This window comes from Nicotiana attenuata, chromosome 1 (genome assembly GCF_001879085.1).
Source record: "Nicotiana attenuata strain UT chromosome 1, NIATTr2, whole genome shotgun sequence".
Taxonomy (NCBI): Eukaryota; Viridiplantae; Streptophyta; class Magnoliopsida; order Solanales; family Solanaceae; genus Nicotiana; species Nicotiana attenuata.
In genome coordinates this window covers 105,953,758-105,979,503 of record NC_031989.1, presented here as the reverse complement: position 1 = coordinate 105,979,503, position 25,746 = coordinate 105,953,758, and the positions used below count along the sequence as shown (strand labels likewise).

The following is a 25,746-nucleotide window of genomic DNA, read 5'->3' as shown; positions in this document are numbered from 1 at the left end:
GCTCATGATCTTCCCGACTCCGGGAATACACCAGAATATCATCAATAAAAACAATAACAAACGAGTCGAGATATGGCCTGAACACACTGTGCATCAAATGCATGAAAGCTGCTGGGGCATTGGTCAGCCCAAATGACATAACAAGGAACTCGTAAGGACCATACCGAGTCCTGAAGGCAGTCTTCGGGATATCTGGCTCCCGAATCTTCAACTGATGGTAACCTGAGCGCAAGTCAATCTTAGAAAACACCTGTGCGCCCCGAAGCTGGTCAAACAGATCATCAACGCGAGACAAAGGATAACGGTTCTTCACTGTAACCTTGTTTAACTGGCGATAATCAATACACATACGCATAGAACCATCCTTTTTCTTCACAAATAAGACAGGAGCACCCCATGGTGAAACACTGGGGCGAATAAAACCCTTATCAAGCAATTCCTGCAACTGATCCTTCAATTCCTTCAACTCAGGTGGAGCCATACGATATGGAGGAATGGAAATGGGCTGAGTGCCCGGCAATAGATCAATGCCAAAATCAATGTCTCTCTCGGGCGGCATGCCCGAAAGGTCAGCTGGAAACACGTCGGGATAATCCCATACCACTGGGACTGAATTAGCAGAAGGGGTATCAGCACTGACATCTCTCACATAAGCTAAATACGCGGCATACCCCTTCTCAACCATACGCTGAGCTTTAAGGAAAGAGATAACTCTACTGGGAGTGTGATCTAAAGTACCACTCCACTCAACACGCGGAATACCTGGCATAGCCAGCGTCACGGTCTTGGCGTGACAATCAAGAATAGCAAAATGGGGCGACACCAGTCCATGCCCAAGATAATATCAAAATCAATCATACTGAGTAACAATAAATCCGCTCTGGTCTCAAAACCACGAATAGTAACCAGACATGACCGATAAACGCGATCCACAACAAGAGAATCCCCCACAGGAGTAGAAACATAAACAGGGGCACTCAAAGAATCCCGAGGCACACCCAAATACGGAGCAAAGTAAGAAGACACATAAGAATAAGTAGAGCCCGAATCGAATAGAACCGATGCCTCTCTATGACAAACCAGTATAATACCTGTAATGACAGAGTCGGAGGCAACAGCCTCGGTATGAGCAGAAGTAGCATAATATCTGGCCTGGCCTCTCTCTCGCGGGCGACCTCTACCTCCCCGACCTCCGCCCCTAGCCGACTGGGCAGATGGGGTGGCAGCTGGAGCTGTGACCATGGCCTGAGAACTCTGAGGAGCCCACTGTGGCTGAGCAATCTGTGAAGACGCACCCCTACCAAGTTTGGGGCAGTCCCTAACCATGTGGCGTGTATCACCACACTCGAAACATGCTATGGGAGGACGTGGTGGCTGTGACTAACTAGGACCAGGTCTGCTGGACTGACCTCTGAAAGCACCCCGCGCAGGAGACGCGCTAGACACTGGAGGTGCATAGTAAGGCTCCTGAGGTATAGGCGGAGCTGGAGCACTGCTAGTTGCTGGAAGAGCTGAATGAACGGGGGGAATGAAGAGCAGTCCCTAACCATTCGTTGATTGCTTCCATATCCACTTTGTGTTGTTCCAGATGCCTAGCTTCAGACTCGAAGACCCTCTTGCGTAACCTCCTGTACTTGACCTGTGCTTCAGCACCGTCATCTATGATCCTGTTTTTCAAATTAATTCTCGACTTCACGTCTCCTGCTATATCATCCACTAGCCATGATGGGTAGAAGTACACATGATCGGCATGATACCTGTCTGGCTAAATAGTATCCTTTTACACAATGACCTTCTGATTCGACATATGTTGTGCCTCGAACTTGAATAGAATAACATCCTCTTTAAAATCTACTTTGTACTGGACCATATTGGAAACCCGAGGTATAACCTATTTTCTTCCCGCTTGTCTCATTACCCTTAGAGGAGCATAAGGATAGATTCCCCTCAACCCGACCAGTACTAGATGAGTAGTATCTCTTGACCTGATGATAAACTCACTGTTACGAAACCATTCGAACATCCAATGTACCAGCTCGTCTATTAGATTGCTGAAGAAACGCACCTAGCTCACAACATTTCCAGGTTGTGCAAACTTGTCTGGGATAAATGTCATTCTCTTTGGGTGATGGTAAGCTACATAGTCCTTCAATGGTCGACGTAGAAGCTCATAAAGATATTCTCCTATTTGAAAATATTCTAATAACCAAACTTGTAGTAACAGATTACAACCCTCGAAGTGCCCGAACCCCTGCTTGCACCGATCTAGAGCGCGGTACATTTCATCCAAGATCATGGGGACGATAGTATAGGTTTGTCCCTTGATGCCTTCCATTAGGGTCCTGGCTACCATGGCTAGACATGTGCGGATCCTTCCCCCTTTCATTGGAAATATCAGCAACCCCAAGAAGCAGATAATGAACACATAAACTCGACGGTGCGTCCAACCCAAGGAAGTAAGGGAAAGTTCATCATGATGAAGGCAATATGACTTGTTGTGCCCATAACTCTCATAAAGGAATTCAAATGGGATGTATGACTTCTTCAAACAAAGCAGCTCATCATTTTTCTTGAAACCCAACATTTTCAGAAAGCCGCGAGGGGTGCGATTCTCTGGCACTAATAACCCTGGACTATCCCATGGCAGCTTAGCGAAACCTCCTATTTCCTCTAAGAGGGGAGTCATTTCTATGTCATCGAAGCGGAAGATGGCCCTTTTCTCATCCCAAAACATAGTAGCGGCCTCAATCAATGCTCTATTCCCTCGGATGTCTGACAAGGATGGTAAATTACCACGGATCCTTCTCACATGATTCTTGTCGCTAGGCGCGAGATTTTTCCACCAATCAAGTAGCAGAGGTGGGATGCTTTGGACCATGCCGAACCTGGGGACTTCGTGCTTCATTTTCTGCATACAAATAGAGTTAGCCCTTTCACCCTCCAGATTCGACTATTTACATACTAATGATCAACATATTGGCATATTTTCTCCAAGTAATGCACATAACGTGTCGGAGTCCATTGGGATTGTGGAAATCCCGTCGGACTTTGGACAAGGCTTATCTTAGCAGGATGTTACATTAACAACGTTCTAACCCGTACTAGGTTTAACATGATGCATGTACAGTTGATATTGGAGTAATGTTTCTAGAATGGCCTAGACTGGTACTCTCAAGTGGACAACTTGAGAGGGAAAGGCACAGGATCGTCGACTGCACCGCTGACGACTAGCCTACCGCAAATAAGCCTTTCCGATTTATAGGGTAATTTGCGGGAACTCATCAAGCGTTGCTATGTTGATAATTGGCACGTATGGAGTGTGATGTGGAGCATGCTTTATGCAGAGATAATAACACATTGCCAAGTATTTGCATGATAAATATGTAAAAAGCGGTAAATACAGTATTAAGTTAAAACATGAAAAAGATAAAAAGAAAGACAAAGGAAGAAGTTAGTTCGTGGAATATATGCGTAAATGTATAAACAAACAAGGGAGTAGGGACGGAGCGGCATGAGATAAAATTCTTTAAACAAATGAAAAGCAGTTATAGCAAATAAGGGTGGATGGCTGAAGGGATGTGCATGTTATAACAAATTTAAGCAAATAAAGGTGGAGAAGGGAAGGGATGTGCATGTAATAGCAAAATTTAGCAAATAAAGATGGAAAAGGAATGTGCGTTTTATAACAAAGAAAACTAATCCCCATAAGCCAAGTTTATTATGGTAAGATCCTAAGTGTAAATCCCCAGAAGAGTCGTCATGCTGTCGCGCCCCGTTTTCTCATGAAAGCGGGTTTCGATGTCGTGACAACTCCTTATAGAATGGGAGATGGAGTGCTAAAAAAAGAAGAGTCGCCACCTAACGATTATTAAGGTGCGTTAGGGCACCTATTGTGCAGATAACTTTGTTTGACTAGTCAACGCCACCAAAGATTGGCCGAAAATCTTGGCTAATCGGACCCATATAGCCATGGTCATGATGTATATGGACTAAATACTGTACAGATTCAAGCGGTTGAAGTGGAATGGCCGGATTCTGGGAGATAGTACTTGCCATATTTAGGCAAGTACTAGGTGATGCCATCGTTTTTGTAGAAAATACTGGGATAACACACAAAAGGTAAGGAAATCATGGAAAGAATCCATGATTGAGGCGGATTTGGAAAGATTTGAGAGGGCGGCTAGGGTTTCTGTGGAGAGGAGAAGAGAGGATACGAAGGCCGCATCTCAGGGAAAATAGGGTTAGGGTTTCTGGGTTGGGTTAATTAAAGAGGAGAATGAACGAGGGCCGTTGATCTTGAGAGATCAACGGTCAGGATTAAACAATGAATGGGGTGGGCCATGGAGATGGGTACCGACCGGGTTTTAGGTTAAGGGGTTGTTTGGTTTGGGCTGGGATTATTGGGCTAAGGTACTGGGCCAATTTGGTCCGAAAAATCACTCAAAATTGGGCCAGCCTTTTAAACACATATAATTTATCAAAAATAATGTATAAAAATAATTAGTAAATAAAAAAAAATTTATGCACTAAAATGATTTACAATAATGATTTAGCATTATAAAAATATAAAATGCTATTTTGACACGAATAGTATAAATAAGGAGCATTTGTGAATGAATAAAGGCTATTATTGCAAGATTAAATAAATAGCTTAAAAATGTAAACATAATTATACGAAATGAAGTGACAATATTATGAAACATATATGAGGACGAAAAATAGTGATTTGGATGATTAAATCATCACAAATAATTTAAAGGGATAATAACTAATATTTAGGTAATTTAAATGCAAGAAAATTAATTTAAAAGCTCCAAAAATTATGGAAAATTATAGAAAATGCTTGTTGTCACGACCCCAATACCCGGTCGTGATGGCGCCTATCACAATACTAGGAAAGCCAACCCAATAAGTAACAAAGCCAATTTATTTTACTAAAAATATTTTTCTAACATGTAGTTAAGTCGCGATTTTCATAAGGAATTCATAATTCACTGAAATGTGCGGAAAACATTACAGAAAATAAACCAGCACAGCCCAACCATCTGGTGTCACAAGTCTAGAGCCTCTAAATACAACCAGTCCGACTCTCTAATACATGATAAGTCTAAAAATGTGGAAAACAAGGATAGCAAGGAGGAAAGCAGGGCTGCGGACGCCGTGCCGCTACCTTGCAGTCTCCGATAAGCTCCGAAAATGCTGGGAACCCTCACTCTGCCGCTCGGGCACCTGAATCTGCACACAAGGTGCAGGGAGTAATGTGAGTACGCCAACTCAGTAAGTAACTAAAGTAAATAAGGCCTGAGTGCAATGACGAGCAGTTAAAAATCAAGTAATAGAGCATACAACAGAATATCAAGTCAAACTCAACAATTTACAAGCCAGCACTTTGTAAAAACATCAGTTTCAGTCAAAATACTTTGAAATCATTTACTTAGTAGTTTCCAACACAGGCTCGGTATAAAAGAAGAGTGAAATCAGTAACAATGTCATAAATGGGACCCTCGGGCAAGGTATCACTCATAAATATAGCCTCTCAGTCGCTCGTGACTCAGCTCTTGTGACTTAGTACTCACACTCATCACTCTGGCTCAATAGTATTTCATAGTAGTAATAATCATAATAATCGCTGCGGCGTGCAGCCCGATCCATAGTTTATAGTCGACTACGCTCACTGGGGGTGTACAGACTCCTGAGGGGCTCCTACAGCCCAAGCGTCATATCGCTGCGGCGCGCAGCCCGAACCAATATTTATATCGCTGCGGCGTGCATCCCGATCCATATAAGTGTCGCTGCGACGTGAAGCCCGATCCATAATACATACATAGCGCGCAACCCGATCCATAATATATATATATATATATATATATATATATATATATATANTATATATATATATATATATATATATATATATATATATATATATATATATATATATATATATATATATATATATATATAAAATCCTCGCGATTAGGTCCTCAACCTATCTCAGTCATTAACCTCACAGCCGCTCGGGCATAACAGTGGAAATCAGGGAAACTCAACCCAACAGTTTTCATATTTTAAAAAACAAATAGAGTGATAAAAACCAGGTTTAAACAATAAACAGGTAAAACATGACTAAGGATATGCTTGCAAACAAATAGAGCGAGGAAAACAGTAAAAATTCTCCTAAGGGTCTCAACAGATCGGCACAAGGCCCCAAACATGGCATACAACCCATAATATAGTATCAATCTCTAAAATACATGATATCATAAGATTTCAAGTCAAGTACGCGGCTTAATAGTCGCTACGGGACGAACTAAGTCACAATCCCTATCGGTGCACGCCCACACACTCGTCACCTAGCATGTGCGTCACCTCATTTATCAAGTCAATACGAAATACCTGGGTTTTATACCCTCAGTTCCAGATTTACAATGGTTACTTACCTCAAACCGGATAAAATACTACTCCGCGACGCCTTTGCCTCTCGCCTCGGCCTCAACTCGCATCGAATCTACCCAAAATCAGAATCATAACATTAGAATATGCTAAGGGAACAAAGCCCATGCGAAAATAATCAAATTATACCAAAAATCCCGAAATTGGTCCAACCCGACCCCCGGGCCCACGTCTCAGAATTCGATAAAATTAACATCAATGGAACCCTTATCTCCCCACGAGTTCATGCATATCAAAAGCACCAAAATCCAACCACAAACGACCCCTCAAATCCCAAATTCTAGGTCTCCAAATACAAGCCCTAGTTCTTCAATATTTAGGCTTAAATTCTACAATTTCCATGATTAATTAGGTAGAAATCATATTAGGATTGAGTATTAAGTCCATAAATCTTACCTCTAAGTGTCTCCCTTGATTCCCTCTTCAATCCCCTTCAAAGAGCTTCAAAATCACCCAAAAATGGAGGAACTTAGGTTCAAAATCGCGGAAATGGCCTTTTTAAACATTCTGCCCAGCTATTAAATTTACTTAATCGCGATCGCGGGACTACCATCGTGATCGCGAACCACAAACTCCGCTGGCCCAAAATTTCACCTTATGCAATCGCGTGATTACACTCGAGTTCGAACTCAAACGCCCAAAGCTACGCGATCGCGTCTTGCCTCATGCGTTCTCGAAGCACCATTTCACAAACATCCGCGATCGTGACCCCCTTTATGCGTACACATAGAAAAATTTCACCCTAGCCCCAAATTAGCCTACGCGATCGCGATTCCCTGTTCGCGAAGGGCAAAATACCTGCAATAAAATACCAGCAAAAACTGCTACGTTCCAAACGTAAATTTGACCCGTTTAACCACCCGAAACTCACCTGAGGCCCTCGAGACCTCAACCAAACATGCCAACATATCCCATAACATCATTAAAACTTGTCCAACCTTTGGAACGCTCAAAACAACATCAAAACGCCAAATTTGCATCGGATTCAAGCCTAAGAATTCTAAAAACTTCCAAATTCCGCTTTTGATCAAAAAGTCTACCAAATCACGTTCGAATGACCTGACATTTTGCACACACATCCCAAATGACACAACGGACCTACTCAACTTCCGGAATTCCATTCCGACCATTATATCAAAATCTCACCTATCAACCGGAAAATGCCAAAATACCAATTTCGCCAATTCAATCCTACATCTACTCCGGACCTCCAAAACACATTCCGATCATGCTCCTAAGTCCCAAATCACCTCCCGAAGCTATCTGAATCATCGGAATTCACATCCGAGCCCTATTTTACATAAGTCAACATCTGGTTGACTTTTCCAACTTATGCTTTCTTAAAAGAGACTAAGTGCCTCAAACCTTACCAAAATCTCTCCAAACCCGAACCAATCAACCCGATAACATATAATACGACTGAAAAAAGCAATAAGAAGCCTAAATGGGGAAAACGGAGCGGTAACTCATGAAACGACCGGCCGGGTCATTACATCGTCCCCCTCTTAAACAAACGTTCGTCCTCGAACGAGTCAAGAAACATACTTGAAGCCTCGAATAGGTGAGGATATCTGCTCCGCATCTTCCGCTCTGTCTCCCAGGTAGCCTCATTCACGGGCCGACCTCTCCACTGCACTTTCACTAAAGCTATACCCTTTGACCTCAACTTTCGAACCTGCCGCTCCAAAATAGCAACTGGCTCCGTATCATACGCCAAATCATCTTCTAACTGAACCGTGCTGAAGTCCAAAACATGAGATGGATCCCCAATATACTTCCGGAGCATAGAAACATGAAATACCGAATGCACACTCGATAGGCTGGGTGGCAATGCAAGCTCATAAGCCACCTCCCCAATCCTCCGAAGCACCTCAAAAGGCCCAATGAACCGGGGACTCAATTTACCTTTCTTCCCAAATCTCATAACACCCTTCATGGGTGAAACCTTCAACAGAATCTTCTCACCAACCATGTAGGACACATCCCGGACCTTCCTGTCAGCATAACTCTTTTGTCTCGACTGCGCTGTACGAAGCCTCTCCTGAATCACCTTCACCTTGTCTAAAGCATCCTGCACCAAGTCTGTGCCCAATAGTCTAGCCTCACCCGGCTCAAACTAACCAACTGGAGATCTACACCGCCTCCCATACAAAGCCTCATATGGAGCCATCTAAATACTCGACTGGTAACTGTTGTTATAAGCAAACTCTGCGAGCGGTAGAAACTGATCCCATGACTTTCCAAAATCAATGACACAGGCACGCAACATGTCCTCCAATATCTGAATAGTGCGCCTCGGACTGCCCATCCGTCTGAGGGTGAAAAGTTGTGCTCAGCTCAACCTGAGTACCCAACTCTCGCTGTACAGACCCCTAAAACTATAAAGTAAACTGAGTGCCCCTATCTCAAATGACGAAAACCGGGACACCATGCAAACGAACAATCTCCCGGATATAGATCTTTGCCAACTGCTCTGAAGAATAAGTAGTACACACAGGAATGAAGTGCGCGAACTTGGTCAGCTGATCCACAATCACCCAAATAGCATCGAACTTCTTCAAAGTCCGTGGGAGCCCAACTACAAAGTCCATGGTGATCCGCTCCCACTTCCACTCTGGAATAACCATCCGCTGAAGCAAGCCACCCGGTATCTGATGCTCATATTTCACTGCTGACAATTGAGACACCGAGCAATGAATCCCACAATGTCCTTCTTCATTCTCCGCCACCAATAGTGTTGTCTCATATCCTAATACATCTTCGCGGCACCCGGATGAATGGAATACCGAAAGCTATGGGCCTCCTGCAGAATCAACTCCCGAAGCCCAACTACATTGGGCACACATATCCGGCCCTGCATCCTAAACACCCCATCATCACCAATGGTCACATCTCTGGCATCATCGTGCTGAACTCTGTCCCTAAGGACAAGCAAATGGGGATCATCATACTGGTGCTCTCTGATGCGATCAAATAAGGAAGACCGAGAAATCACACAAGCCAATACCCGACAGGGCTCCGAAATATCCAACCTCACGAACTGATTGGCGAAGGCTTGAACATCCACTGCAAGAGGTCTCTCCCCAACTGGAAAATATGCCAAACTCCCCATACTCACTGCCTTTCGGCTCAACGCATCGGCCACTATATTGGCCTTCCCCGGATGGTACAAAATAGTAATATCATAATCCTTTAGCAATTCCAACCATCTCCGCTGCCTCAAATTGAGATACTTCTGCTTGAACAAGTGTTGGAGGCTACGATGATCAGTAAACACCTCACAAGACACACCATTCAAGTAATGCCTCCAAATCTTCAACGCGTGAAAAATGGTAGCCAACTCCAAATCATGAACAGGGTAGTTCTTCTCATGGGGCTTCAACTGACGAGAAGCATAAGCAATAACTCTACCCTCATGCATCAACACACACCCAATACGACCTCTCGAAGCATCACAATACACGGTATATGAACCTGAAGCTGATGGAAAAACTAACACTAGAGCTATGGTCAAGACAGTCTTGACCTTCTGAAAGCTCTTTTCACACTCATCCGACCACCTGAATAAAGCACCCTTCTGAGTCAACTTGGTCAAGGACGATGCGATAGATGAAAATCCCTGAACAAACCGGCGGTAATAACTTGCCAAACCAAGAAAACTGCGAATCTCTGTAGCTGAGGACGGTCTGGGCCAACTCTGAACCGCCTCTATCTTCTTTGGATTAACCTGAATACCCTCACTAGACACCACGTTCCCCAAGAAAGCCACTGAACTGAGCCAAAACTCGCACTTGGAGAACTTTGCATAAAGCTTCTCCTCCCTGAATCTCTGCAATACAACCCTCAAATGCTCCACGTGCTCCTCCTGACTACGCAAATACACCAGAATATCATCAATGAAAACTACAACAAATGAGTTGAGATAAGACCGAAACACGCTGTTCATCAAATGCATGAACGCTGCTGGGGCATTGGTCAGCCCAAAAGACATCACCAGGAACTCATAGTGACCATAACGGGTCCTGAAAGCTGTCTTGAGAATATCCGAGTCCCTGTCTTCAGCTGGTGATAACCCGAACGGAGATCAATCTTGGAGAACACTCTCGCTCCCTGAAGCTGGTCAAACAAATCATCAATGCGAGGTAGGGGATACTTGTTCTTAATTGTAACCTTGTTCAACTGCCTGTAATCAATGCACATCCTCATCGTGCCATCCTTCTTCTTTACAAATAGGATAGCGCACCCCAAGGTGACACACTGAGCCGAATAAACCCCTTATCAAGGAGTTCCTGAAGCTACTCCTTTAACTTCTTCAACTCTGTTGGGGCCATATGGTACGGTGGAATAGAAATGGGCTGAGTGCCCCGCACCAGATCAATACCAAAATCGATATCCCTGTCCGGCGGCATACCCCGCAGGTCTGCAGGAAACACATCTGGAAAATCCCTCACAATTGGAACAGAATCAATGCTGGGAGTCGCTGAGCTGACATCCCTCACAAATGCTAAGTATGAAAGACAACCCTTCCCAACCATACGCTGGGCCTTCAAGAATGAGATTACTCTGCTGGGAACATAATCACACAGACCTCGCCACTCAATCCGTGGCACCCCCAGCATAGCTAACATTACCGTCTTGGCATGACAATCCAGAATAGCCCGGCACGGATACATAACAACAAAAGATCCACTCGGGTCTCCAGACCCCCAATAAAAACAACACACGACCGGTATACACGGTCTACCATAACAGTATCGCCCACCGGAGTAGTGTTGATACCCAATTTTCCCCGTATATTTTATATATGCAACATACTTTCAAAATATATATATATATATATATATATATATATATATATATATATATATATATATATATATATATAAGCATGTCCAAGTGTTTTATTATTTTTTCCAATTTTTTTAAAAGATTTTTAAACCAATTTATTGTCCTATTTTAATAGTACAAAAACCAATAATTGTTCCCAAATTATCCTTTTGGTAATTCAGTTATTGTATTCTCATATTTATACCAATATATAGCTAAGATAATTTTGGCACATTTTTTTAAATTGATTTGGTATTTTTAAAGCTAAATTGTACTAAATTGCAATTTTAGCCTATTTTAAGAATTAATTGCGTTTATAATTACAAATTTAATTCCACTATTTTTAATCTAATATTTTTATACTATTAATTAATTTAGCACCTTTAATTTATTTTCCGAAATCGTTTTACTGTTTTATAAAATAAAAAGGGAAAAGTGGCTATTTAAAAGTTAGCCCCATTTTATTTCAATTTTAGCCCAAATTAACCCCCCCTAATTAACCCAATTTCAATCTCAAACCGGACCAGCCCAATTCCTAAATTACCCGACCCCTAACCCGTTAATAAAACCCGCCCGGCTCCCCTTTTGATCCAGGCCGTTGATCATTTTGATCAACGGCCATAATTACCCCTTTCCTTTTTAATTTCCCAAACACCCTAACCCTAATCACTTTCACCTAATCAGCCGCCTTTGAACCCCTTCGTCTCTCAAACTCTCTCGAACATTCCTGGAACCCTAATCGTCTCCCACCGTCTTCAACCTCGAAACCCACCGGAAACCATGGCTTCTCCGGCCATGGGAGTCTTATATTCACCTCCTATCGCTCCTATGTGCTCGATACTTGAAGATTCGAGGCCAGACCTCGAAGGTCTTCACTCAGACCTTCGCCGACTCGAGGTTTCACGGCCATCTCCGGCCTTGCTCCGGCGTATCCTGGTCTTCTGAGCCTGATTCTAACTTCTCCGACTCAGATCGGTGACTTTTCAAAGCCTTCTCATTCTAGGGTTCTTCTGAAACCCTAACCTTTCGAGGTTTTCTCCGATTCTTTTTAGATCTGTTGTGTATCTATGCTCTACTTGAGTTTTCAAACGATTTCCCTAATTTTTCTTTTGAAAATTACTTTCAAAACCCTTCTTTTCCGATTTAGGGTTTTCTGGAAAGTGTTTAAGTGTTTTATGATTTTTCTTCTTTGTTATTCGTATTGTTCTCTTACTGTGTTTCCTATATCATGTTCTCGCATGCTTTCTACTGTGTTCTTGTGCTTTTCCTTTTACCATGTTCTTGTATGTTCTTTTACTGAGTTTTACACTCCGTTCTTGAATGTTCTTTACTATGTTCTATATGCTCCACGCTTGTGTTTCTTCTACCATGTTTTCCATATTATGTTCTCATGTGCTTTCTACTATGTTCTGGTATTTCTTCTACTATGTCCTGCTATACTATACCTTTCTACTGTGTTCTTTGATATTTTCCTTCTACTGATCCTTGTTTAGGTTTCTTCTGAGAAAAACTTTCTTAAGCATGTTTCTTCTACTCCTTCTACTGTGTTTACATGTTTTCTTATGAGTTTCTGAAAGAAACCCCTGAGCTGGTTTCGACTACTTGCCTCCTCATCCCTGTATTTGATTCTAGGTGGAAACCCTAGAATTTGGGGATTCCGCCGAGGTTTGATTATGTGAACTAGGGTTTTGTTTTAGAACCCTTAACTCCTTCAGACTGACTTTGAGTCTCTGAGCTGAGTTTGGACATCTTTTGTACAATTCTGAACTTTTTGCTAAAACTCTCCTACACTGGAGTTTCTACTGATTTTACAATGGCTCGACAAGTTTCTTTCATGTTTAACGTGTCTGTATGATTTATATGTGATGAATCCTTCTTCAAAAAGGTTTTCAAACTAGTGATTGACTCAGAATTCCTTTTTAATAGGTCTAATTGATTGTTTGCTGATTTTCCTTAAGTTAAAACCTTTTCCATCTTTCTGACTTGGTTCATTCATACCAAATCTCAGACCTTGTGATTTCTTGGCTGTTAATTGATTTTCTTTCCTTAAATTATACAACCGTGTATTTCAGAGACCTTGCCCTTAAATAACCTTTATGTATTTACCCTCAATTGCATGATTTACACAAGTGTTTGATTAATTTCTTTCCTTAATTGTTTTATACCCGTTTGAATTTGAATCCCTTAATTAAAGGGAGTCTTATGTGATTGATTTACAATCAGTCTTCAATTATTTTCTTACCTTATTTCCTCATGACTTCCACACTATAAATACACGACCCCTCTTTTCACAAAGCACACACGATTAACACATTTCAGACCTCACAATTTCACAATCTCTCTTGAACTCACACTCATAGTATTCTGTCTTCCTGTTTGCACTTTGGATTTTACAAGACTACTACCTTTTCTACTTGTTTCTTTGAAACAAGTATGTTCTAATTTAAGTTTCAGCATCACCCCAATGTGTTTACTTATAGTTTTCTTTTGTATCCATGTCTACTTTATTGTTTTCTGTGGAGTTTGATATTTAGTTTAGTAATGCCTATGTTCTACTGCTTGTTTCTTTTATGAATCTTTGCTCCCTACCCCATTACCCCTATGTGTTTGTGAGTGGTGACTCAGGGCATGGCAATATGAGTTGTTGTCCATGAACTGAGTTCTGAACCTTAACCTCCAAACAGGCTGGAGGGTGTGCCAGCACCTCCCATTACTGAGTATGCCTATCAGCCTGCTCTCCTTATGCTCTTGCAAATTCCCACTCCCCTACACCCTTATGTGTGCTGATTTTAAGTTATTCCCCTTTTCCCTTTCCCCTTTCAGAATTCCCTTCTGCACTTACACTCTCTCCTAGTTTCTAAGTTCTGCCCCTCTCTGGTGAGCCTTGCCTTGGGACCTTGAGTTCCCTCTGAACTTGGACACCTGAGGGCTGGCCCTTCCACACTGCACTATTGTCCTGATTTGGTAATGTATTTGGGGTGTAAGCACTGCCCGGAGTCCATGAGGCTCTTAGGGAACTCTGACACACCCCAAATGAGAGAAAGGCTTTTGAAATCTGATCTTTGGAGATGGTTTACTTCATACTTCAGACAGGAAGTCTGAATCAGGCTCTCCTTGGTTGTAATTTTCAATTTCTGATGTATTTTTTTTCTTTATTCTCTTTGGGCTGTAATAAACTTTCGGGGATGTTTAGTGAAAAGGGAGGGGTAACTATGCATGAAAAGGGTAGATAACTTGCCTATAGGAATCTCTAATTTCAGTATTTCTCATATAGTTACCATGCCTATAAGACTTCTGCACTTTCATATAGTTACCATGCCTATAAGACTTATGCACTTTCATATAGTTACCATGCCTATAAGACTTATGCATTTTCATGTAGTTACCATGCCTATAAGATTTCTGCATCTCATTTAGCTATCATGTCTATAAGAAACTCTGCATTCTCATTTAGATACCATGACTATAGGGATTCTGCACTTTCATGTAGATATTATGTCTATAGCTTCTGCACACGCACGTAGAGAATATGCCTATAGGTCTTTTCTGATTCTTGCATACCCGCTTTTCACTAGGCAAACTTATCTATAGGCCCTAATAACCAAAAATTGTAATCAGATATCACGTCACGCTTAGATATCATGTTATAGAATTTCTGTACTCTTCTATGTCTATAACAACGTTTTAAGTTGACAAACACATAGAAAGCATGCCTATAGGGGTTCTAATTCAAATCTAAATCGCCTCATTCGTTTATAAGTTTAAAACTGGCATTACCAATGGCAGAACCTGTGCTCATTTTTTTTTTGGCAACTTTCTTTTTACCTAAATCAATCTGCAATCAGTTCTTCTTCTTTTGTTTCTGAAATCAGTAGATATCATGCCTATAGGTTTCGTCTATCACTTAGGCAAGCCTCAGGATAAACTTATAAACTGAACCAGATTTTATTAACTACAACCAGCAGGCAGGCCTGAATCGGGCTTCTTATCTAAATTATGTAATAAATCAGTCTGCCACCAATTCCTTTTAAGTTTTATTTAGACCTTAAACAATACGTGTAAGACATGCTAAACTATGTGTTTTCTCTGGTTTAAGGAGGTTTGTCTGAGCCTTATTATTTGTTTATATGCTCTCCCCCAAACTTGCTATATGTGTTTTGATTGTCGCCTTAGTATTTTAACCTTTTGAAACCACAAATAAGCCAATGTCCCCTCCCTTTAGGATTAGTAATCCCAAATACCTCCGGGATTGATAGATTTGGGGCGGGTAATAGCATGCAATAGGTAAACGAGACCATTCCGTGCTTTAGTACCTTAACGGGGTGGGAAAGGGTAGATATGGATATGATGACCACGCGATAACACCACGTGTATAAGTGATTACCGGGTGTTGTGTGGGGAAATCCATATTATTTATAAATCTAGGACCCCCCTCTCTTTTACTTGTTTATTTCATTGTTTATTTTCAAATTTCTCAAACTATTTTTTTTTCTCAAAATTCAGCTTTTCTCTCGTTTCTTTTCACTCCATCTATTTGCAACCTTTATGTGAAAATCCCCTCTTATTTGAAGCCTTATTTGTCTATATGTTATTTGTACCCTAAAGTAACAACAATAGCTTGGCCGGGAACCACACTAGTGGATTCTGAGGGGTGCCTAACACCTTCCCTTTGGAATAATTTCAAGCCCTTACCCAATCTCTGGTTATCCAAACAAAACCCTTCGTAGTGTCCTAATGCACTTTAATCATTAGGTGGCGACTCTTCACTTCTCTTAAACCCAATTCCCAAAAGGGAATGAGTTGTCCTCCTAAATGTCATAAACCTGATTTCGCGAGAAAAAGGGGGCATCGACAGCATGGCGACTATGCTGGGGATTTCTTTTAGGCTTTTACTATTTCAAGCTATTAATGTGACTTTACATTTCTTATGTGCCTTTATTTGTTTAATCCGTTTAAGTATTTAATTCCTTCTTTTGCTGCAAAAATTGACTCGTTTCCTTGTTTCTTTCCTTTATTTCTTTTACTGCTTTCCTTTATTACTGTTTAAATTATGAGGAATTGTTGTAATTATCGCTTTTGTAACGTGCAAATACATGACTTGTCTTAATTATTGCATAAACATGTTTTCAACATCATATACCGCTCGTGCCAAACAATATACCATTGCAACGCTTATAATGAGTGGTTGCGCCCTTCCAATATTATCACCCCCTAAATCTGGCAAAAGGCATATTTGCGGTAAAACCAGTCGATCAACGGTGTAGTCGACGGTTCCGCGCCTTTCCCTCTTGAGTTGTTCGCTCAAGGGTACCAGTCTAATACCCCATAGAAACCTTACTCTGTTTAATCGTTCATGCATCATGGTCAAACCTAGCCGAGTCAGTTATGTTGTCCGCATAATGACTCGTTAAGATAGCCTTGTCCAAAGTCCACTGGGTTTTCCCAAAACCCAAACGGACACTACCACGTTTTGTGCATTTATTTGGAGAACTAAAATGCTTTTATGCCAATTGTTGATATTAAATAGTCGAGTCTGGTGGGGGTAAGGGCCTAACCTTTTGTCTTGCAGAAATATGAGGCACGAAGTCCCTAGATTCGGCATGGTCACCCACATCCACCCCAAACTGCTAAGCTGGTGGAAGGATCTTCATTCCAGCGATCAGACCCTTGTCCGGAAATATTTAGGGAACCTACCCTCTCTCTTGGAAATTCAACCCAACAACAAAATCATAGAAGCTGCTACCCTATTCTGGGATTGTGATAGGTCTGTGTTCCACTTCGCAGACATTGAGATGACACCTCTGCTCGAGGAACATCTCCAAAAGGGTACATACCGACAGGAAATCCATCAAAGGGACTGGGAAGATCGTATCGCATTTCATCACCCAAAGCGAATGAATTACATGCCCAACATGTTCGCACAACCGGAGAATGCTAGAGAATGGGTCGAACTCTTTGATAATTTGACTGAAGACCGGGTACAATGGATGTTCGAGTGGTTCCCTACTGAAGAATTCATCATTCGATCCAGGGATGCGCCATTTCTGATACTGATCGGTTTGAGGGGAACCTACCCTTATGTCCCTCTCCGAGTTATGAGACAGGCTGGTAGGAAGCAGGTTATACTAAGGGTCGACAAGATGAGTCATTTTCGGGCTAACTTCCAGGCTGACGACAGTCCGTACAGGCGCCAGGCTCAGTATATGTGGCACTGCAAAATTGTCTTAGGAAAGGATACCATCAAACCAGACCGATACCATGTTGGTTGTACCCCACACTACTCAGGCTGGCTGGAGGACAATCACAATGGTCTAGGTCAACCCGGGTTTGTTCGAGGTCACATGATCATCGATGAAAAGGCTGAAGCACATGTCAAGTACAACCAACTGCGCAAGAGGATTCGGGAATGTGAAAGTGAGCACCGAGAGATACAGGAAGCCAATCAAAAACTAATTGAAGAATGGAAGGATATGGCTGTCAGCGCCAACAAGCGATTGGTCTATTTGGAGTGGGGTATAGTAGAGTTGGAAAAGAAGTTTCTGAAAAGAGTCAAAGATTGCCGGACTGCTGAAGGAAATGAAGGCAGACATCTGGCCGGAGCTTACCTGCTACTAGGACTGCGCGAGCTGGGAGAGCTGTTCGAGGGAGCCAACAATGCCGAGTCTGGGGAAGGTCCCTCCGGGACCAAATAGATAGGAATTTCCATTTCCGCTTTATGAGATGTAATAAGGCCAATGGCCATTAGTGATTTTTATTTTCTTGTCATTTAGTGTCGTTTTAGATTCGTCTACCTTTTATCAATGAAATGAGGCATTTAGCATTCTATGTTCTCCAAATTAACTTGTCGCTAGGCCTACCTCAGGCACAACGAGGTCCCCAAAATTAGGACGTGCTTTATATTTCAAGCACTACGTGTTTAAATATTGCGATATTTTTTTTCTTATGATCCTTACTGACTTGTTACCTTTTGTTTTTACTTTTTGTTTATTCCCCTCCCCAAAGATTAGTTCGTGAACTCTGGCAACATCATCATATTTTACGAGATCCAGGGGCCCTCCACCTACTCCTCCTCCCAGTCTTGTCAGACACAAAAACAAAGGAAAACGGAAGATTCGAACAACTCAGCTGAACGGGTAGAGGTCACTCATGTTACTCTGGTCCCTAAGGAAAATGCATCCCAACTAGAACAAAAGCTGTTGAACTTTCAGGAAGAACTTGATCAAGTCCGGAATTTGGCGAATCTATCATTTTCCCTCACTACTCCAGAGGTTACTTTCCCGAAAACTCAGAATCCTGTACCCCCGCAAAACATCCCAAAGCAACAAAACCATCCCGCTCCTCACCACCACTGCAATACTTGCCATACCTCAAATGATACCTCACTGCTCATCCCGAACTCCAGAACTCCACAAATGACCACTTCCACACCCAACATAATACCCCCACCTACGTGGAGACTGTGCCACACTCCACCCAGCTCATCTCAAGCACACCCGAGTCCGAGGGTAAGGACTTGCTCATCGGAAATCTGGCCGAAGAGCTTAAGAAGTTGACTAGCAGAATTCAAGGCGTTGAAGGTAGTAAGGGAATTGAGGGGCTAAACTATAAAGATCTTTGCATACAGCCCGATGTCGAACTACCCGAGGGGTACAAACCTCCCAAGATCGAGATATTTGATGGTACGGGAGATCCAAGGGTCCACTTGAGAACATACTGTGATAAGCTGGTCGGAGTAGGAAAAGACGAGAAAATCCGCATGAAGCTTTTCATGAGAAGCCTGAAGGGAGACGCTTTATCTTGGTACATTAGCCAGGATCCGAAGAAGTGGTCGAGCTGGGTAAGCATGGCGTCTGATTTTATGGACAGATTCAGGTTCAACACGGAGAATGCACCAGATGTGTTCTATATCCAAAACTGAAGCAAGAAAACCCACGAGACCTTCCGTGAGTATGCTACTCGAAGGAGATCAGAAGCCTAAGGTTAGGCCTGCTTATGGAAAAGAGCAATGAACAAATTCTTTTTTCGGCCCAAGACCCACAGTATTATGAAAGCTGATGCTATCGTTAGAATCACAAGTTTTCTAATATCATCAAGCTGGAGAAAGGATCGAGGAAGGCATCAAGATGGTATGTTACGAACTTTGAGCTTGCAAGCCGCCAATAAGGCTTTACAGTCTGTGGTACGTACAAGAAAAGGGACGTAGGTCTGTAATGGTTGCACAGAGAACCAAATCCCCTGTCAAATACCAAACCTATCCAATGCCTCCACCCGCATATCAACACACTCCAAATTACCAAGCACCCTCACCCCTTACCATACTCCACCACCCACTTATCAGTCAGCTCCACCTCCCGCATATCAGCCCACTTCACCCAAATACTCCCAACCAACACATGTTTACCAAGCCTAAAACACCCAACCATCCCACTATCAATCACCTCCCCCACGTCAAAGCTTCCCTAGACCTCGACTAAATTTCGACCGCAGACCTCCCAAACAGTATACCGCCATTGCTGAACCAATTGACCAGCTGTACGAAAGACTCAAAGCTGCTGGTTATGTCACCCCTATCCCTTCCATAACCCCAGAAAACCCTTCTCAGTGGGTCAATCCAAATAAATCCTGTGCATACCATTCCGGCATGAAAGGAAATACCATTGATGAATGCCGCTCTCTGAAGGATAAGATCCAGACTTTGATTGAAAATAAGATCAATGTAGCAAAGGAACCTGCTCCAAATGTTCGCAATAACCCTCTGCCATACCACAAAGGTGGAGGTGTTCACATGATCGAGATAGAGGATGACTGGGACCCCAAGGGATCAATTGGTTTAATCCCAGAAGGCGACGATCCAAAGAAGCCAGTAGTCACCCTCAATCCGATTGTGGTCCAGATTCAGCCTTCTAGGGACGCCGAGGTAAATATGTCCATGCCACTCGATTTTGATGCATCATCATCTGCAAAGACGCTAGCACCAGTTGAGGTCGAATTCGAGTCTCCAACAAAGGCACCTACACCCTTTGAAGTCGTAGTTTTACCGCCTAAGGGGCCTGCTCCGTTCGGGATAAGGATAGCACGCCAATTCTAGTAGCAATGTCAGCCATAACACCATTCCATAAAAAGGCTATACCATGGGACTACACAGCCGAATCCAGAAGAAAGGGGAAGGTCAAGTTCGGGGAAGCCGTTGCGGCACAGGGTATGACGAGGACTGGTAGAGTTTACACCCCGGAACATCTGGCTGAGTCAAGCAAGCAGGCCTCTAGTCGACCAACCATCACTAAAACTAGGCCCGATGATCTCTGGAGAAAGATACAAGCCAAAGAATACTCAGTCATTGATCAGCTGAACAAAACACCGGCACAGATTTCTATCCTTGCTTTGCTACAAAGTTCCAATGCACACAAGAATGCCTTGTTAAGAGTGCTGAGTGAGCCATATGTACCAAGTAACATCACTGGCGGAGAGATGGCGAATATGGTGGGCCAGGTACTGGAAAGTCACAAGATCACTTTTCATAAAGATAAGCAGCCGCCAGAGGGGTTGAGTCACAACAAGGCATTGCACATCACCGTGCAGTGCGAAGATTATTTTATCACCAGGATCTTGGTCGACGGAGGATCCAGCCTCAACATTTGCCCGCTAGTGACACTCAGGACATTAGGAAAGGGGCTTCATGAGATCAAGGATGGGGCTATCAACGTTAAAGCTTTCGACGGATCCCAAAGGTCTACTATTGGGGAAATTAGCTTGTGTTTGCAAATGGGGCCTACTTGGTTCAATGTTGACTTTCAAGTGATAGACGTGCCAGCATCTTACAATCTGTTGTTGGGACGACCATGGATTCATATCGCTAGGGTTGTAGCATCAACACTACATCAGGTAGTGAAGTTTGAGTGGAACCACCAAGAGGTGATCATTCACGGGGACGGTAGTAATCCCATATACAGTCGCCAGACTATCCCAGCAATCGGAGGCAGAAGAAAGATAGGTGGGGAAACTTACCACCACATCGAGCGAGTCAACGCCGTTGATAAAGACAAATGGTGGGACAACAAAATTGAAAGCATTTTGAACTGGAGTGGATATGAACCTGGCAAGGGACTTGGCAAGAATCTCCAAGGAATCACTAAGCCCATCAAGCTCAAGAAACATGGCACCACCTTCGGATTGGGGTATGAGTATACTTGGAAAGAATTCAACGACTGGTCGCCACCATGGCTCGGTCCTTACCATCCTTTGGAGCAGCCAATACCCCGTTTGGAGCAGACTTTCCAGCTGGCCGAGGTTATCTACGGGTCAGAAGAAGAAAAAGCACTGGCAGCAGTGAGGAATTTTTTCCTGGAAGACGATGATATGGATTGTTGTGTCGTTTTTTAGGAGGAGGGGGAGGAAGGCCCTTACATACAAGCTGTAAGCAGAGGAGCATGCCTCAATAACTGGACTATCAGAACCACCAGAGCCCGGCGAGCCTCGGGGTAGCAAGGCTGAACAAGCACCATGCACTACCTTTTATTTTTACTAGTTGACTTTCCTTTTGCATTTTTTATTTTTCGCAAGAAAGATGTTCAAAAACGGTTATGAAAGTTGTCAAAGCATTTCGATTTTCTTATAAATCTTACTCTTATTATTTTCTCTCATTACTTTACTTATACAGCATTACTATTACTTATCTTGATGAACCAAACGGACATAGATTCAGAGGAAGACGATATACTGGAAGAGATTGTTAAAGAAGTTGAGAATTTTGAGAATAGACCTAAGTCCAACCTGGACGAGACCGAAATCGTCAACCTGGGAGATGCAGAAAACATCAAAGAAACATGGATCAGCATTCATTTGTCACCATCAGAGAAGGAAGAATGTACAGAGTTTCTAAGAGAGTATAAGGACATATTTGCCTGGTCGTACGACGACATGACTAGTCTGAGTACGTCTATTGTGGCCCACAAATTGCCAACCGATCTAGCATGTCCACCAGTAAAGCAGAAGCTCAGAAAGTTCAAGCCAGATATGAGTTTGAAAATCAAGGAAGAGGTCACTAAGCAGGTCAAAGCTAAGGTTCTCAGGGTAGTGGAGTATCCAACATGGTTAGCCAACATCGTGCCAGTACCGAAGAAGGAAGGGAAGGTTAGAGTCTGTGTCGACTATCGGGATCTCAACCGGGCCAGTCCGAAAGACGACTTCCCCTTGCCAAACATACACATCCTGATTGACAATTGCGCCAAGCACGAGTTGCAATCATTTGTAGATTGTTTCGCGGGGTACCATCAGATCTGGATGGATGAAGAAGATGCTGAGAAAACGGCTTTCATTACGGCGTGGGGAATGTATTGCTACAAGATGATGCCATTCCGGTTAAAGAATGCAGGGGCCACCTACATGAGGGCCATGACCACCATTTTCCACGATATGATACACAAGGAGATCGAAGTATATGTGGATGATGTCATAATCAAGTCTAAGAAAGCCACTGATCACATAGAAGATCTGAGGAAGTTTTTCAACCGATTACGAAGGTACAACCTAAAACTGAATCCCGCAAAATGTGCCTTCGGGGTTCCTGCCGGAAAATTACTTGGCTTTATTGTGAGTCGCCGGGGAATAGAACTAGATCCATCGAAGATCAAAGCCATTCAAGAATTGCCACCACCAAGGAACAAGAAAGACGTAATGAGTTTCTTGGGGAGAATTAACTACATTAGCCAGTTCATAGCACAATCAACAGTTATGTGTGAGCCGATCTTCAAGTTGTTGAAGAAGGATGCCGCCACTAAATGGACTGATGACTGCCAGAAAGCTTTCGACAGAATCAAAGAATACTTGTCAACGCCACCAGTTTTGGTCACGCCCGAGCCGGGTAGACCGTTGCTACTCTACATCGCAGTGTTGGATGGTGCCTTCGGTTGCGTCCTGGGGTAGCATGATGAGACAGGAAAGAAAGGACAGGCCATTTACTACCTCAGCAAGAAGTTCACTCCATTTGAGGCCCGGTATTCTCTGTTGGAACGCACCTGCTGTGCTTTAACTTGGGTAGCTCAGAAGCCGAGGCACTGCTTCAGTGCCTATACTACATATCTCATATCAAGGATGGATCCTTTGAAATACATCTTTCAGAAGCCCATGCCCACCGCCAAGCTCACCAAGTGGCACATCCTGTTGAGTGAATTTGATATTGTCTATATGACCTAGAAAGCAGTCAAAGGACAGGCACTAGTGGATCACCTTGCTGAAGACCTTGTGGATGGAGAATACGAGCCCCTAAAGACGTATTTTCCAGAGGAAGAGGAATCATTCATAGGAGAGGATATTGCAGAGTCCTATGACGGTTGGAGAATGTTTTTCGACGGAGCAGCAAATTTCAAAGGAGTTGGCATAGGAGCAGTTCTAGTGTCAGAAACCGGTCAGCACTATCCAGTATCCGCCAAGCTCAGATTCCCGTGCACCAACACATGGCCGAGTACGAAGCCTGCATCTTAGGGCTCAAGATGGCCATCGACATGAACATCCAAGAGTTGCTAATAATTGGGGATTCGGACCTACTCATACATCAGGTACAAGGAGAATGGGCGACCAAGAATTCCAAGATACTCCCTTATCTGCACGATGTACAAGAGTTGAGGAAAAGGTTCACAAAGACAGAGTTCCAGCATGTTCCTAGAATCCAAAATGAGTTTGCCGATGCATTGGCTATCCTATCGTCCATGATACAGCATCCAGATACAAACCTCATTGATCCTATTCCTGTGAAAATCCATAATCAGCCAGCTTATTGTGCTCATGTCGAAGAAGAAACAGATGAAAAACATTGGTTTCACGACATCAAGGAATATTTGGCCAAAGGAGGATATCCAAAGCTTGCAAATACCACTCAGAATCGCACACTTCGAAGATTGTCCAACAATTTCTTTCACAGCGGAGGAATCTTGTATAGGAGGACTCCGGATTTGGGTTTGCTAAGGTGTGTCGACGCGAAGGAAGCATCTAAACTGCTGGAGGAAATTCATGCCGGGACTTGTGGTCCGCATATGAACGGCTTTGTCTTAGCCAAGAAGATACTCCGTGCTGGTTACTTCTGGATGACTATGGAGACGGACTGCATCCAGTACGTCCGAAAATGCCACCGCTGCCAGATACATGCAGATATGATAAGGGTGCCACCAAATGAGCTTAATGCAACAAGCTCACTATGGCCTTTCGTTGCTTGGGGGATGGATGTTATTGGACCAATCGAACCTGCCGCTTCCAACGGGCACATATTCATCCTAGTGGCAATTGACTACTTTACCAAATGGGTCGAGGCAGCATCTTACAGAGCAGTAACCAAGAAAGTCGTGGCAGACTTTGTCCGCTTCGGGATTCCAGAGTCAATCATTACTGATAATGGCTCAAACCTCAACAGTGACTTAATGAAAGCTATGTGTGAAACTTTCAAGATAAAACACAAGAATTCCACAGCCTACAGGCCTCAGATGAATGGAGCTGTAGAAGCCGCCAACAAGAACATTAAGAAGATATTGAGGAAAATGATAGAGAAGCATAAGCAGTGGCACGAGAAGTTATCATTTGCTCTATTGGGATATCGCACCACAATCCGCACATCAACTGGGGCAACCCCCTATATGCTCGTTTATGGTACAGAAGCCGTCATTCCCGCCGAAGTAGAAATTCCTTCCTTAAGGATCATACAGGAAGTTGAGCTCGACGATGCGGAATGGGTGAAGAGTCGTTACGAGCAGCTGGCTCTTATAGATGGGAAGAGAATGAATGCAGTTTGCCACGGTCAGCTTTATCAGAACAGAATGTCCAGAGCTTTCAACAAGAGAGTCAAGCCAAGACGGTTCACACCGGGGCAGCTGGTATTGAAGAAAATTTTGCCACATCAAGATGAAGCCAAAGGGAAATTCTCTCCCAATTGGCAGGGTCCATACATGGTTCATTGGGTTCTGGCAGGAGGAACCCTGATACTTGCAGAAATGGATGGAGAAGTTTGGACAAAACCAATCAACTCAGATGCAGTCAAGCGCTACTATGTGTAATATTATATTTTCCTATATGATGTAATTTGAACTACGTCTAACCTGATTCCCGTTTAAGAGGGGATACGTAGGCAGCCTTATGGGTTCGGTCACAATTCAATAAAATTTTCATTTCCCCCCGCAATTGGAAACTGGGGCAGAATTTTGAGGAGGACCCTCAAAATTTCGAAGTAATTTCAGCTGATCATCGCAAGCAGCCGTCAGAAGTATCAACCCATTAAACTGGGCAGAATTTTGATGAGGACCCTCAAAATTCTAAAGAGAGAGGTTGCAATGTCCTAAACCACGTCACAGTCGACGGTTCATCTAATAACCATTTCTTAAATATATACTTATGTCATATCTTTAACAAACTCATGCATGTTTATCGAAATCGCTTTGTTTAGCAACGCTACCCCTATGATACATACCGTGTCATCAGATCAGA

The 25,746-nt window shown here is 43.0% G+C and overlaps 1 protein-coding gene across 1 annotated transcript in view; it reads right to left on the bottom strand.

Moving 5' to 3' along the window:
• Nucleotides 5,167-25,746, bottom strand: part of LOC109239342 (NAC transcription factor 32-like) — a 21,134-nt gene continuing 554 nt past the window's right edge. The window contains exon 2 of the mRNA XM_019405894.1: nt 5,167-5,235. Coding sequence (XP_019261439.1) covers nt 5,167-5,235 — 69 coding nt within the window. The remainder of the gene's footprint in view (nt 5,236-25,746) is intronic.